The following is a 16709-nucleotide window of genomic DNA, read 5'->3' as shown; positions in this document are numbered from 1 at the left end:
CATGCCGTGACTACACAGCCATGTTAAAGCACTGCTGTGGCCAGCGCTTTAACGTTGCTAGTGAAGACATGCAGAGACTTGGATGGATTCCAAGAAATCACAACCTCTGCTGGGGTCAGACTCAGTTACTGTAGCTCCCTCAGTCAAGCCTCTGAGGCTACTGATGCCCAAACTGAAGGGCATGTGGTCAGATCCCACTGCCCTGGTTCCAAAAGAGAGGCAAAGAGAGGTGCCCATACCTTGTGCCTCCTAGCTATCCAACCCCGACAGAACCCTTGTGGCTGCAGGACTGGGGCTGGTTATGACTTCCACTTCTTGATCCAGGAAAATGGAATAGCTTAGTGTGTCAGATTCTGGGCCACCAGAGCCTTTGATTGTGGTGCCAAGAAAAGGAGGCATAGAGACAAAACAGCTGGTGTTAGCAGTGCTGGTTCCTGTGCATCAGAACTGTCAGATCTGCCTGATTCTGACAAGACTGCTATGGTTCTGAAGCAGAGATCTGTTCTGTTTTTGGTAGTAAGGGATATAGATCTGTGTTTATCTTCAGATCTAATGTTGGCTCCTGGGTCAGTCCTGGCTATGTCCTCTTTTCCGGAGAGCTCTGTCACTGTGACAGCCCAGGTTCACCTGCTGGTTCTAGTTGCTGCTTCAGTTCTGAATGGGGGAAACAGTTCCCCAGTTCCAAGGTCTTCTTACTCATTCCCTATTAAGCAGAGGAGGCCAGAAGATGCTGTGGGTCTTCCTCTGGCTCACACTTTCCTCCCTCCTCCTAAGACCTTGCTGGGTCTCTGCAAAGAGCTGGATCTCTTGAATCTACTCTTACCACCATTGCATTCTATATCAGATCTGGACCTGGATCCTTACCAGGAGGAAGATAAAGGAAGAATATAGAGACCTGTAGTTCTCTTTGTGCCACCCTATAGTTGTCCTCTGGCAGGCATATTCCTGTACCCTACTTGCTGGGGAGCCTGGCAATCAAGGGGCCTGTGGCCTTACTGGGGGCCACCTTGGAGTCTTTTAATTACCCTCCAAGTGATTTAAGTGGTAATGTTTTGTCTGTTAAAGATTTGGCAGTCTAGAGATCTTCTGATTTAACTCCTACAAATCTGTTAACATTACTGACAGTGATGCCTAAAACCCTATCTGAGGAACAAGATGAGGAGGTAGCGCCTTTCTTTGATCAGGAGCATCTGGAAATGAACTGAGCTCAATTTGTCGCCAGATGAACATGTGGGGGGTTGCTTCAGCCTTCTCCCTTTTCGAGGACACTACTCAGTTCCACAGCTTGGTGGATCATCATCTTCCAGTGCCTGCAGAAGAGATTCTTACCTGGGGCTTGATATGCTTAGGATTGCTTCAAGGAGTACAAGATCCCTACCCATTTTGGATGATTTGCTACAGCCAGCTAAGTCCATATGGACAACACCTGCTTCTTGCCAACTTGTTTCTAAGAAAGCTGACAAGTTGTATCAGATACTCTCAAGGGTTTTCCTACTTTCATTCCCACTCTGTCCCTAACTCAATCGGAGTGGCTGCTACCAGTAACCGGTGACTAGATCTGAACTATCACATTCACCCTGGCTGATAAAGAAGGGAAAAGGGTTGATGAGGAGAAAAATGTTCTTTTCATTGTCCCTCGGTATTAGGGTGGTGAATTATCAGGCAGTCGTGGCCTGTTACCAATTCTACCTGTGGGAAAAGATGACATGCTTAATGACAAAAGAAGCCTTGTTTGATGCTTTGGACTGTGCTGCCAGAGCATTGGTGTCTGCTGTGACTATTAGGAGGCATGCATGGCTCTGTTCTTCCTCCCTACCTATGGACACTAGAATTAAGTTGGAAGATCTTCCTTTAGAAGGGTGGGGGGGGGGGTCTAAGACGATGAATTGCTGGATTCAAGGTATTTAAACAAATATATTTGGAAGCTTTGGTTCTGCATGTTGACTCTGGCCACCATAATCCCTTTGCTGTCAGTCATGGATTGGTGTGTGACTCTTGATCTAAAGGATGCCTATTTTCATATTTCAATTTGGCAAACTCATTACAAGTAACTTTGATTCGTGGGGACCGGATGCCACTTTCAGTACAGGGTGCTCCAATTTGGCCTTTCCACTGCACTGTGGTAGTGACTCATCTGAGAAATCAGGGTATTTTTGTTTACCCCTATTTAGATCACTGGCTACTGAAGGCCTCCTTGCAGGAAGATCTGTTAAATAATATCGCCTTCACAACCAATCTCTTTTCAGACCTCAGGCTCTTTTTCAAGTGCCCAAAGTCAGTCCTCTGCTTTTCTCATAGGATCCCTTTTATAGGTGCCATACTGGACTCTGTGGATGGCAGAGCTTTTGTGCCACAAAACAAATTTATTAAGATGACCCAGTACCTGTTACAGATCCAGCGATGTCCCACCCAGAGAGTAAAACTTTTCCTGGGTTTTAGGGTAGCCACTACATAAGTGGCTCTGTTTGCCTGTCTAGAAAAATGACACCTTTACAACACTGGTTGTCTCAGGTTTATAGGCCAAGTTGGGACAGCCTTCAGGTGTTGATCACCATGCCGCAGAATATCACAGTCTTCCTAGATTTGTGGTCAGTCAGAATGGATGTGCTCAGGGATGTACAGTTCAATTATCTGGGTCCATCCTGGACAGTGAGTTCAGATGTATCAATCATGGGTTGGGGAGCGCATCTGAATCATTTGACAGTTTGAGAGCACTGGTCCTCTCAGGAGCGATCCCTGCATATCAGTGTTTTGGGATTAAGAGCTGTTCATCTGGCTCTTAGGTCATTCCTTTCTCCCACCTGCAAGAGAGGGTTGTCCTGGTAGTGACAGACAATACATTAGTGATTGTAGTACATCAGCAAGCAAGGGGGTGCCCATTCCACTCTTCTGTGCACAGAGGCCATACATTTATGGGATTGGTGTATTTGTCACCAATTTGCATCTTGCAGGGGAAAACAATATAGTCATGGACCATCTCAACAGAGACCGCTCTTGGATGCATGAATGGTCCCTAAGGGATCAGTTGGTTTAGACTAAATTAGCCAACTAGAGTCGACAGAGGTGGACCTGTTCACAATGAGGGTCAACAGGAAGTGTTGCCTCCTCTGTTCCAGAGAAGGCAGGGACAGTTGGTCCTTGTTGGATGCTTTCCTTTTGCACTTGGGGAAGGGCTTGATGTATGCATTCCCCCCCCCCCTCCCGTTCATTCAGATAGTGATAAGGAAGAGGCTCAGGATAAGTCAAGGATGATGCTCATTGCCTTCGCTTAGCCATGTCAGTGGTAAACCACTGATCTCCTTCAGCTGTCTTCATGGAGTCTTCATGCATCTGTCCCCAGGTCTCCTGTTCCAGCAGGAGGGCAGGATCTTTCATCTGGATCCACAGTCTCTTCACCTGATGGCATGGCTGAGCAGTCATGTTCTTCATCTGTGCAGGATCTACTAATTAAATTGCAAAAAGAGTCTACCAGAACTGTTACCATCTAAAGTGGTTCTGATTTGAGACTTGGATGAAGGGGTGATCTGATTCTCCTGTATCTGCTTCCATTCCTTGTGTTCTGGAATACCTCATGTACTTAGAAAATCAGGGGTTATCCACATCATCATTAAAGATTCACTTGGCAGCCATCTCTGCATACCACTGTCTAACTGATGGTAGATCACTGTTTGCTCATTGTTTAATTAAAAGATTTATGAAAGGGTTATCAAATGTTTATCCCTCGGTTAGGGATCCCATTTCTTCTTGGGATCTCAATATGATGTTGGCCATGCTGGTGAAATCACCCTTTGAACCCTTGGCTGAGTATTTTGTGCCATTTAGCTATTAAGATAGCTTTCATTGTTGCCATCACATCAGCCAGGAGAGTGAGTGAGTGAATGATGCCCACCTTTCACTTCTTTTCCTACAGACAAAGTAGTTCTCAGACCTGATCCCGTATTTTTACCTAAGGTAGTGTCTGATTTCCACATCAGTCAGTCCTTTAATTTGCCTTTTTTTCTTCCTCTAAGCCTCACTCTAATAAGGAGGAATCAGTTCTACACACTTTGGATGTTAGAAAGGCTCTTGCCTATTCCTTGGTCAGAATTAAGAGTATTTGTAAATCACCTATATTGTTTTTCTTATGCCAAGAACCACATAGAATATATGGTTTCTTCCTAGACTGTTTCTCGGTGGTTTAAACAATGTGTCGCAGAGGGCTACATGTTAGTGAAAATCCCTTTACTTGCTGCAGCTCAGCCACATAAGAACTGTGATGGCTACTTCCTTCGCCTGTCTTAGGCAAGTGCCGGCTGTTGAAATTTGAAGGCTGCAACATACTTTCACTAAGCACTATGATCTGGACTTGGCTTCTAGTGTGGACACCAGATTCGGTAAGGCAGTGCTTTAGTCTCTATTCAGCTAGGACTCTGTCCCCACCTCCAGGTTAGTTTTCAGCACTTCTTATCAGTCTGTCCCATAAGTGGGAATATGCAGAGCCACTCAAAGAAGAAATGAAGGTTACCTACCTGTAACCAAAGTTCTTTGAGATGGGTCTGCATACTCACACTTCCCACCTGCCTTCCCTTCTCTATAAAAGTCCTTGTCATTCTGTGTCTTTGGCTTTGCAGTGGAAGGATCTGGGGTGGTGAGAATGCGCCACCCACTTTATAGCATCGCCCTTGGTAAGTTGTAATGCTGAGGGGAGGGGTGAGATGGGGGTGTGGGAACACTCTAGCTGACTGCTAGAAGAGCTTTTTACCATAAGGCTCCCCAAGGTGGCTCAGTACCCATAAGTGAATATGCAGAGCCATCTCGAAGCGCTCTGGTAACAGGCAAGTAACCTTTATTTATTTGAGTCAGTGACCCATCAGGACATAAGACATTTTACAATTTCCAGTCTGAGAACTTTCCTGCAACCCACAGAAACCTCCAAGTGACTGGACACTTAACTTCTTATTGCAAATAAAGGAAACTTGTAAAGGAAGCATGTCACACACATAAAAGAAACCTTTGCAAAACCCTGGTGGTTGAAAGAGTCATTTCTCGGACATTCTTTCCTCCAGTAATCTGGGTTGTATGCTAAAGTGGGGTTTCCAATGGGTTTGCAGTCTCATCAACATAGTGCATGTTGGTGCTTCTCATAGAGCAAGAATTATGGAGTCATGATTTTGGGCTTTCTGAAAGGTGGATGAATAAGCTACGTTCAGAGTGCTGCTTGTCCTTGACTGGTTGGGTATTCTTCACATAATCTTACAACTAGTTTAATTTTTCTTCAATATTCTGAATTTACAGTCCACCCTTTAAAAAACACTAGTTTTTAGAAGTAATTTGTGCTTTTATATTGTATATTACATGTTCTATAATTCTTCCCACTCTTTATCAATGAGAGTATTTCCATGGAAGCAACTTCTTTGTTTGCTTTTCATTTACTTCTGTTTGTTCTGCATCTGAAGTTGTTATATTATGTTTTTGACATAATTTGTGCATCACATTATATTCAGACATTTACTAATAATACTTTAATATGGAGAATTCCATATATTTATAAGATTAACATTCTATGCCATGTACTGCAAATGCTCATGCTATTGGGAGCCATATGTACAATTTACTTGTATTTCATTATGTACCCATTTACATTGCGTTGCCTTACAGCATAATATTTTACTCTTCTTTGTACACTAGAGCAAGTCGTGCATTTTAAAATCTTATGTCATCTACGGTCTTTGAACAGGTTTGTCCTGAAATATTCTGATGCAGAAAAAGGTCACTGGCCCTTTTTAGAGGTATAAAAAATTGGGTATCAAGAGTGTGTTTTAATATTAGAGGAAATTATATCCAAGACATACATCATAAAGTATTTATTTTTATTTATTTCCTTGTGGTCAGTTGTTTTGCTTTTTTTTTCTTTTAGTCAATTTATAATAAGTACAAAAAAGTTGGAACATTTCCACATTGGATCCCTTTTAAAAGATAATTCTGAAGGTCCATCAGTTCATTCAGGTTTTTGTAGCAAATTTGTTTTTGTTTCTTAAAGCCATGAATTCTTACTGTGCACTATGCACATAGAATATGTTGTGTGTCTGACATTTATCTGAATGCATGAAAAGTTCAGCATGATTTTTTTTATTCTTCACATTTGGTACATGTAGTACTGTAAAACTTAGAATGAAAACACCAAAAAGAAAAGTTCACAATTTAGGATAGAAGAAAACCGAGATTAGATGATTAATGTCAAAAGTATTGAAAGGTGCAGATCTCCTAGTATTTTAATACTTAGATGGATAATTATTATATCCTTGTATATCCTGCAATCTGATTGGCAGAAACATGGTCCTTAACAGGTAACCCCCCAATTTTTTTAATCATGACCTCATTTTTAGCCAGTCAGATCTTTCCATTCCAAGCACATTTACCTTGCCCATAGACACAGAGCTAGACATCTGGCCATGTGATTTTCGGGATAATTATTGTTAGCCACTGCTGCCAAGGTAAGCCCCAGGTGAAAACCTATGGAAGGACTTGTGGGGATTATGTTGAAGCAAAGTACAATGAGGAACATAGAAGGGATATCGCAGACTTACTTTCTCTTCTGAGTTAACTATAAGAAGGTTTTTAATACTGTCTATGGGACAACTCCCATAGTAATAGTTATAGAGGACTTTTACCCTACTCTGGCTGCTGTAGAAAACTGATGTGACCTGAGGTCTAGTTCTCAATGTCTATGAAGTTGCCATGACTATCATTTTCTGCTATGAAGAAAAGAATGTTTCATTTTCAGAGACTGTCATTGGAGTACTGTATACAATTTCTGAAACACTTTGTTTTCCAACAGATTTATTCTGTCGTAATCCATCTTTTGAGCATATCGTTCCAATGGCAATAATGGCTCACTTGTTGGCCCTGTATGAAGAAATAACTAAAATGTTAAGTGTTGTCTACTTGGCTGTGTTGCCTTATTCCTCTTACCAGTCTTTATTTTTAAAGACCAAGAAGTGGGTCACAGTTGCTTACATTATTACTCGTCACTCATTTTGCATCCTGCATGTAGTTTTTCTTAAGAACTGGTGGTGCTTTAAGTTTTGTGAAAGTTTGTTCCTATTGTTTTGTGTGATGATTAAACAGTACTGTCAGTTTCTTTAGAGATAATTATTTGACCTTTAAAATTAGTGTTAAAACTAATTTCCCTTTTGGATTCTTAATCTCTTCTTAAAATCCATCGTTCAGCAGCTGAAAAGTTTTCAGAAAAGAAAAATAAATCCATATTCATTGTTTTGTATTAATTTGATCCTTTTATATCCTCAGCAGCAACAAGCTAGCAATTACTTGCCAGAGTTACCTTTCTGTTGGATATCAGCCTATAATGCACTTTCATAAAAAAGACCTATAATTGCAAGTTAGCCACATTGGTTTGTACTACACTTAAAAGTCATGAAAAAGTTTTGGTGATTCATACAAATTGCTTTGTAGCATTATAATTCACGGGGTTGGCAAGCAGCAAAATTTGATGGCCCCAACTGTTTTTCCAACCAAGATTATAGGCCCCCATTCAGCAAAGTACTTAAGCATGTGCTTAATTGCATTGCTTTATTGATACCATATAGAATACCAAAGTTAGAGGTTGTGGTCAAGATTTTCCCTCTTCCTTGCCTTGATCTTCCTCTGTCAGAGTCATCCCAAAACTACAGAGGAAGACCCCACTACATATTATTCCACATGAGTGCTTTACTAACTGCATCTGCTATGGAATAATTAATGTAACTTTGTGTGATTCTGGTCAGTTCCACTCAGCAGATGAAAGTGCAGGTAAATCAGTTCTCTGTAAGAATACTCACGAAAGTTCCCCTAGGGCTGCTTGAGGTGGTGGATCTGCCAACATTAGGCGGTGGAAGAAAAGTGTTCATTACCCTTCTAATCTATAGAGTGTAAGATTTGCTCAGATCTGTCCAATATCCTGGCTCTGACAGTGGCCGATATCAGATGCTTCAAAAGAACATATTAAAAACCCTAAAGTGTGCAGTTTTGAAATACCCTGTCCATAGATGAAGTTTCTTCTAACTCCTTCAGTTAGAAGTTGGTTTATGCTCTGAAATATTAGGGTTTGGATCCTTTCTAAAACAATGGAAAGTTTAAAAAACAAAAATTCCTTGACGGTGATACTTTTTAAAATGTAATTACAATTGTGGTTAATGAACATGATATACTCTAAATATCCAGGGAAAGTAAAATAGTGGACACTAATCCTTGCTACTGTAGGTGCCCATTTTTGTATTGTTTAATTCATGTTTGGCTTCGAGGGACACATCAACTGTTCCATAAGATTCTCTGAACGATTTAATTTATTATGGAAAAGTTAACAGTTTAGTTTTGTTTTCTGCAGAAAATATTACAACTGCTACCTGAGAGGATATTTTATCGATGGCATTTCCACAGTATAGGTAAGAAGAAACACTTAAAAAAAATATTTTAGTAGCAGCTTAAAATAAAAGTCCTTTTTCACACTAGTGATTTCCTGCCCCTCCCCTCATATTTAGCTTGATCATGCAAGAACTCTAACTGGCTCATTTTCCACTTTCCTTGTTGTATTTCCTTTAACGCAAAGTAAAGAAAAGAAAATAACAAACCGTAAGCTTGTACTTTGTTCTCTCAGTTTTCAATCTGTTAGAGTCTGGTTTTGTAAGTGTTTGGAGTGTAAACTTCAAATTGCTGATGTTGGGTTGCAACTCCTGTAACCACTATGCCACTGTGATGTTTTGGGGATTACCCAAACCAGTAAGGGGTTTAGTCACCATCTGTTCTGTAACCTTGGGTGCCTTTATGCTGTGGAGCTTTCGTTCAGAACCCTGACACTCGTAGTTTGCCCACAAGCACAAGGTCTCACCCTGGCTTCCACCAGCCTAGTTACTCTTTGCAGAGTACCACAAACAGCCCTTCCAGACCCAAGTCACCCCAAATCCATCCACCCTGCGTTCTTAAGTACTAGACACTTGGACTTTTATCCTCTGCTTTGTCTCCCCCAAAGGTGTGAAACCAGCGCCCCCCCCTTCCCCCGCAGACACCAGCTTACTTTGGTGCACACACTACTAGACAGTTTGCATGCCAGAGACCTGCTTGGGGTAAAAATAAACAAAAGGCTTATTAAATAAAAAACATCACAGATTCAAAGATAAAATAGTATGGAATAGCAAACATATACAAGTTACACAGCAAATAAACATAATGATAATAAACATAAATCAAATTAGATAAACTCCCTTCTCTAATGCAGTTTACCCAAAATCTCTGAACAGTTTCCCAAAGTACCTCCTGCTATAGATTGGATCTAGTGCTTCATGGACAGCACACACGAAGTGATTGTCCCTCAGTTTCTCTATGAAAACAATAATTTAATGCCTCCATTTAAAAAGCCTTCCCCCTCCCCTTTTTTCCCTTCTCTTGCGTGGTGACTCATGTTTGTTCAGAGTGGGGGAAATTCCTTCTTAAGCTGATAGTCAGGAAGTCTCAGTGTTTTCCCATTAATTTCAATGGACTACTATTTGTCTTTTCCTAGGTACTACAATGGTAGGTGTTAGAGCTAATCTCTTCTCGTTAGGAAGGCAGCCCCTCCTTAGCCTGACAGCACCACTAATTATGAGCACAGTTTGCTATATTCATGAATACATAAATTCATAACCACAATCTATATACATATCTCAAATGAACATCAAGTTCAGAACATTACATGCTTTATAAAAGACCTTACTCAACATATTTTTACAGTACAGTATACAATCAGTTGATTCAACTGCTTATTCTTTGGGGTTCAGCCCCCCTGTTCTCCCCTGGGGGTGCCTGAACCTTGATTGTCACAGCAGTATTAAAATATGTGTGTAAAATATGGTTGTTTACCATTAAAAACTTTCTGTTAGTATAAATATAAGCTGGGTAGTAATGCCATTTTCAGTGAAATTTTCAAGGGCATTTTTGTCGTCATAAAAATTCCAGGCTACTGTCCTCCTACATAAATTGCCATGAAGATCCCCACAGAAGGAAGGGCACATCATGCCCTATGAACCACAGATCCATTTAGTAGTAGTAGAAAAGTGCATAGGAAGAGCTCCAATACCAGCCCTAGAGCTAAACATTCTTGAACCTTCAGCTCTTAAAGGCTCCATTCAGCTACAGTCCTCAGTTCCTTTTTCTCTCCCTGCCAAAGCAGTCACAAAACCCTTCAGCTGCGTCCCCTGATTTATTTTACATTTATTTATTTATTTATTGGTATTTGGCTGTCTAGTTTCTTCTTTTGCCACAAGGGTTATTATATAGTTGTAGCTTTTATTTCCAGGGATTCCCCCCCCCCCAAATAGTACAAATCCTGGGCATCACAAAAAGAGTGAATTTCAAGGCTCATGTCTTTAGCATTTGTATTTAGTACAGTGATAAAAGCAGGAAAATGTCAGCCAGAAGGTCTGAGTTCTACTCCTGATTCTGTTGCTGACTTGTGGAGCCTTGGGCAGATGTATTAACCTCTCTGTGCCTGTTTTCCCATCTGTAAAATGGGAATAATACTTAGGCATTCTTTTGCAGAGTTCTTTGAGATTCTTGGATGAAAAGCAGTACAGTATCTGTGACCTAATCACTGAAAGGCAAAAAGTAGCACACAAGATGACGCACTCTGAGGTAGTTTCGATCCATAAAGCGATTAATGGATTAGGATGACAAATAAATAGAGAACTTTCATCTGTGCTTATAGTAGAATCTGGCTCCAGTATGTTTTGTTGTTTATATGAAACCGTATCCATTTTCTTCAGACCAATACTTGAAATTTCAAAAAGATAAGTTGCACTTTTCAGCCTGTATAAACTGAGAAATATGGAAATTGATTTGCCATTATCTTTTTGAAACTTCATGCCTCTGGGATGAGCAGATCTGAAAAATCTTTCTGTTAACTCCTTGCACAACTCCTTTTTCATGTTCTTGAAAAAATAGAATGGAGATTACAATATGAGAGAGGGTTTTGCTGTATTTTGTGGCACAATAGCACCTGTTTTGCAAGCTAGCAGTGTTGTGGTACAAACTATGTGGCATACTACATCTGAAAAAACAAGTAGCATTTCTTTTGTTGGATAGAAGGATGGGGGCAAGAGCAGGGAGGGGGGTTGAGGGAAGAGTTGGACAGGAGGGGTGAGTGAGAGGGCAGGAACAGGGGGAGAAAGGGATTGGCTTGAGTGGACAGGAGCCAGGATGGGTTTGGGGAAGCAATCCGATAAGGGGAAGGCGGTAAGGAGCAGGGATGGAACAGATAAATACAGAGGGGAACAGACACAAACAGGTTGGGGGCACAGACGCAGAAGGGTCTATAAACCACTTGAGAACGTTCTCCTATAGAACCTGGAATTACACCCGAACCTGGAATTACACCCAACCCTGTCTGAACTTTTTAGATCAAGTGGGAAGTCCGTGTTGTGCATCTAAAGATCCAAACCTTGCTGATGACCCCAAGGGCGGCAGGGGAGTGTCAGTATGCCTCCACATGATGATATTTCAAGGTTTTTTAGTTAAGAAAATTACATTTTTAAAAACTACATTAAAAGAATGTTAAGGTTGCAAAGCCTAACACTCAAAAGTTAGGAAATGCTAGAATTAAGGTGGCCTGTGAAATCTTAATTCAGCTCCTGTGTGCTTATGCATTATGATAGCCTTTAATACATGAACACATAATATGCTTTCCATTGGACCCCGTCTCATTTAGTGAATAGGTAGTTAGTTATTCAGTATTGCTTTTTATCCTCCTCAATCATTGTGTGGTTCTAGGTCTTACTTAACACAGGCAATTCAAACCCTCCACTGAATACAAAATTATTCATTTCCTCCTTGACATGTCGGGTGCTCTCACCGTAGTATCCAAGTGCTTCACAAGCATTAATGAATTAATCTTCACAATGCCTCTGTGAGATTGGGTGGTAGTATTGTCCCCATTTTACAGCTGGGTAACTGAGGCACAGAGAGAATAAGGCCAAAATTGTCAAGTCTCCACTAATTATGGATGCTCTATGTGAGACACCTAGGGCCTGACTTTTCAGAGTACTTAGCATTTTTATAGCACTTAATATGTTGAAAGCACAGCTATAATGACCTTCAGTTAAAGTTGTGTATGCCCAGCACTTATGAACATCTGGCCCCAGGTATCTTATGTGGGCACCCAGAAAATGAAAAACTATGGTAGAGACAGGGATAACATTCCATTATCCAGGACAGTGTTTAATAACCTCAACCCTTAGAACATCCTTTCTTCGTTTTTCCTTTCCTTGCCTTGTGCCACTACACACCTTCCAACTTCTGCAACAAATGAGGAAAGGGTCCTTACAGTCAACAGCCTCATATTTTACAACCTTGATTAGTTCCCAGAGCACTCTCCATCTCCTGTACTGAATGAGGCTGGGGTCCTATGAAAAAATTGTATGTAGTCATGCAATTAAAGACTGTGTATCATAATGCATAAGCACAAAGGAACCAAATTAAGATATCATAGGCAAACCTAATTCAGGCATTTTCTGATATTTGAGTGCTTGACTTTGCAACGTTAATGTTTTTAATGTAGTTTGTTTATTTAATAAACATAAAGATATAGCACAATATGGCTAACAAGCTAATATTATTCTCTTGTGTACTGTGGAAAAGCCAATAATAAAATGAGGCAGAAATAATTTTTCTGACTAAATTTCACAGCTTGAAGGGACAAGCTTTTCTCAGGTAGTTCAGGGCTCTAAACTGCAGTATTTGTAAGCCAAACATTGTGGCTTGTGTTAACGCACGAGAACCAGAAAGCAGAACTGATCATTGTTGTTTCATTGACCTGGATGAATTAAGTAGAGTAAAGAGAGACCATAAATACTGAAATGTAAACTAAATTTTCAAAGTTCTTTAAGTTTTAATAATCTAACTTGTTTGTGACACGGGAAGGAAACTTTAACATATATATTTTAACCTGATGGTGTCCCTGTAAATTAATTTGAATATGTCAGACTTATTACTGCTTTGAAAATGAAAAACTATACTTCTGATTAGCACCAAAGCAGTCAGAACATTTACTGTTCTGTTTATTGAATATAATTTGGACACATGGCACATTTTTAAAGCACTGTTCTTTATTTGGGATTTCAACACTGATTTTGCTGTTTCATCAACCAGTGTGTTTTCTAGCTGAGCAATGAATTTGTGATGGCAGCAGAAATAATGGGTGGAAATGAAAGGTCAAGGAAAGGGCTGTTGTCAAATTTCCAGTTAGCACATACAAAAATAAAAGGAGACATCTGCTTGAACGACTTCATTCTAATTTCCTGTAAATTTGAACAGCATAAATTGGGTTTTGCTCAGACATTTTGTAACTATTGTATTGTTTTGATTTCAGTCAAAAAGTCATAATTTGGGAAATTTTTAGCCAGCTTCAATTAATGGGCAAATAAACTTGATGGCAAATTGATTTGTGCATGCACATTTGTGTGTACAAATAGTATTTGCACATGCAAATGGTTTGCTTTGCCAAACAGTTACTTAATGTTCATGTGCACTAACAATAAAGATGCAAATGTATTAGGGCAGTAGGTTTACTATTGTGTTGCAAAATGGTTAAATTTTGTTCAGTAGGGCATAGAGTACCATGTTTAAGTAATGCATTTAATAACAAGCCATGGATGTGTTACTTTTCCACTGAGAGATTATTTTTGAGAGTTCAGCTAATGATATTCTGCACTTTCAAATTTGCTCTGATGTTTATTAAAGTATTTTATGTTAGTTGACTGGCATTTTCAAAGTTGTCTAATTTTGGTTAATACAGTCTTTTTTGAAAACAGTTTTTAGTCTTTGTTCTCTTAGTTGTTCGTACATCTGCAGGCCTCCTAGTGTGTGTATATATATATTTTTTTCTCACCAATTGTTGTCAGTATTAGTTCTTTTTCTGTTCCCATGCTTCTCCCTTCCCCAAATGTCAAAACCATTATAATCAATTTTCCAGTCAGTATACCATAATGTGAACTGTGGGCATGAAATGTTAATACAATAATTAAAAAAAGATATAAAATTATAAATTTAATGGGTCAAAGTAACCAGTTGTTCACTGATAATATTTTTAAAATGAGAGGAATCTGAGTAAAACAAAGTAGACTTCAGATAAAAAAATCAAATTTAATGTTCCATCTTTCTGTTCAACAGAACATATAATATGTTAGCTACAACATTGCTAATTCCCCACAGGTATTTATTTCTTAAATGAACACATTGCAGTAGTAATATTGTTTAGCAGTATTTAAATGATCTATTGTGGTAAAAATGCATTTTTGACAAAAGCAGACAGCTTAAATAATTTTAATGTATTTTCCTATTTCATTTTTCTAATTTCAGGGTCAGTTTTGAAGAAACTTTTGCACACTGGAAACTCTATTAAGGTATTTCCCTTAGATGACATATTAGTGTTTCTTGCTACTTTTAATTCCAGAGCTACCAGAGGTGTTTGGCCCCTGGTTCAAGGCAGAGCAGCTTCAGGACTACTCTAACTTACGGTGGCAATATTGGCTTTCTAGCGACTATTACATTGGCCGGATATTGGCAGAATGCAGCAGTACTCCTGAATATGCCTCTAGCACACCCTCAATGCTGCCTCTTAATATGGTCGGAGGGCTCACTGGAGAGTGATAAGAGTGAAGGTGCTTATCTTCATATTTTTGAAAAAGCATTTTTTACTTCTTTAAATATTCAGTATTTTTACTGCATTTTCCTGTTTATATCAATGTAACTTTCTACTTTCTTTTCCTTTTAGATAAGATGTGAAGGAATCCGACTATTTCTTCTTTGGCTTCAAGCACTTCAGACAAACTCCACAGAGGAGCAAGTGTTAATTTTTGCATGCCTAGTGCCTGGTTTTCCAGTGATCATGTCATCAAGAGGTCCCTGTACACTGGATACACTCATTAGCCCTACTCCTAATTTGCCTGATGGTAAGTAAAATCATCAGAATTAAAGTGCTGAATATATAGCCCTTTCTGGCTGCTAATTCATAGAATTACAGATGTTGCTAATAGGGGAAAATATCTAATAGATCATACTATCCATCTCTGTAAATCAGTGAACCAGAGACATGTCGTATTGAGATTATTATCTATTAAAATATTTTCATAGCACTGTATCCCTGTAGTCTTGTAGTTTCAGAGTGAAGAACGTTTTTATGTTACTTAGTGCAGGTCTACACTACCCGCCTGAATCGGCGGGTAGAAATCGACCTCTCGGGGATCGATTTATCGCGTCCTGTTGGGACGCGACAATCGATCCCCGAATCGACGCTCTTACTCCACCAGCGAAGGTGGGAGTAAGCGCCGTCGACGGGAAGCCGCAGAGGTCGATTTTGCCACCGTCCCTACAGCGGGGTAAGTCGGCTGCGATACGTCAAATTCAGCTACGCTATTCGCGTAGCTGAATTTGCGTATCTTAAATCGACCCCCCCCCCCCCCGTAGTGAAGACGTAGCCTTAGTGTTAAAGATATAGAAAAGAAGTCACCAGATCTTTTTGCACTGCTTTGCTACTTCCTGCTGGTCACTGAGTGTAAGTAGATCTAGACAGTTCTGTTTAGTACAAAATTTAAAAAGAACTTGAATACTATATAGCTAGTACTTATATTTAGGTGAAAATTGCTTTCTATATGCCTATAAGTAGAAAACGAATCCCAAATTATACTTCATATATTGTCAGCATGGATCTCATATTTGAGATCCACCATGAGCACCTCGACCTCTTCCCCTCAGAGATGGAGAGGCTTTGTTTGTGCTAGCAGGGAAAAGAAAATCCTTGGGGCCCTTTAAGGATTGCTCACCCTTCCTCTCTCCTTGTGGGCATTTAGTCTCCTTGTGGGTTTGGGAGGGATTTTTGTTAACTGGATAGATTGAAAGATGCAGTGGAAGCCTATGGGTTTCTGTGCATTAGAGGGGAAGTCTTATGAGTTCTTGTCCATCCCCAGGATGCCATTCTACATGTGGGGTATCGGGTTTCTAGGTCATGGTGTGAACATCACACGAATCCCTTTTTGGATCTGGGAAGGAATTTTTCTCACTAGTAGATTGGCCGGGTAGTGTGGGTTTTTCCACTCCCTCTATCAGCAGTCCAGTGACCTGGTGGGTAGGTTAGGTTGTAAAGTGTTCATGTTGTCGCAACTTGGCAAGTGTCCAGAGCAGGTACTTGTTTAGTAGGGGGTCAAGTTCCCTGATCAACTGAAACTTAAATCAAGATTAGGGGAGGGTATCCCCTAAAGGAAGATAAAGCCCAGATAAAGCCCAGGAAAACAGATGAGTCTTTCAGCCTCCCTGAAACTCTTGAAATCTGGACTCTTGCAGACCAAACGGCAGCAAATTCCAGAGTTTTCATTTAAGGACATTTAGATTGATCCTAACTATTCAAGTGAAATGCAAGAATCATCTCTTTGCTAAGGTCTTTCCACAGGAGGAGTCCACAGGCTGTAAAGGGAAAAGTTTAGCAGGCAAGAAGAAACAGTGGGGATGGAAGAGGAGGAACAGGAGAAGGAAAACTTAAAAAATGCATAGTATAAGAGGGAGGGGGCATCTGTGGGAATATTACCTTCTGGGAAAGCGCTCAGTGCCATTCTTAATTGTTAAATTGGATACTTTACTGATATACTTCAGATGGATATCAGGGATTATTGATTCCATACACATCCTCTCACTGATCTGAACAAAGGTGTATA

At 40.0% G+C, this 16709-nt stretch overlaps 1 protein-coding gene across 1 annotated transcript in view; it reads left to right on the top strand.

Moving 5' to 3' along the window:
- RALGAPA2 (Ral GTPase activating protein catalytic subunit alpha 2) overlaps positions 1-16709 on the top strand; it is a 291897-nt gene that overhangs the window by 35829 nt on the left and 239359 nt on the right. Inside the window, exons 4-6 of the mRNA XM_065401648.1 lie at positions 8363-8420; positions 14362-14405; positions 14777-14954. Coding sequence (XP_065257720.1) covers positions 8363-8420; positions 14362-14405; positions 14777-14954 — 280 coding nt within the window. The remainder of the gene's footprint in view (positions 1-8362; positions 8421-14361; positions 14406-14776; positions 14955-16709) is intronic.

This window comes from Emys orbicularis, chromosome 3, assembly GCF_028017835.1.
Source record: "Emys orbicularis isolate rEmyOrb1 chromosome 3, rEmyOrb1.hap1, whole genome shotgun sequence".
Taxonomy (NCBI): Eukaryota; Metazoa; Chordata; order Testudines; family Emydidae; genus Emys; species Emys orbicularis.
The sequence above is the reverse complement of the archived record's forward strand: the minus strand, read 5'-3'. Positions and strand labels throughout refer to the sequence as shown.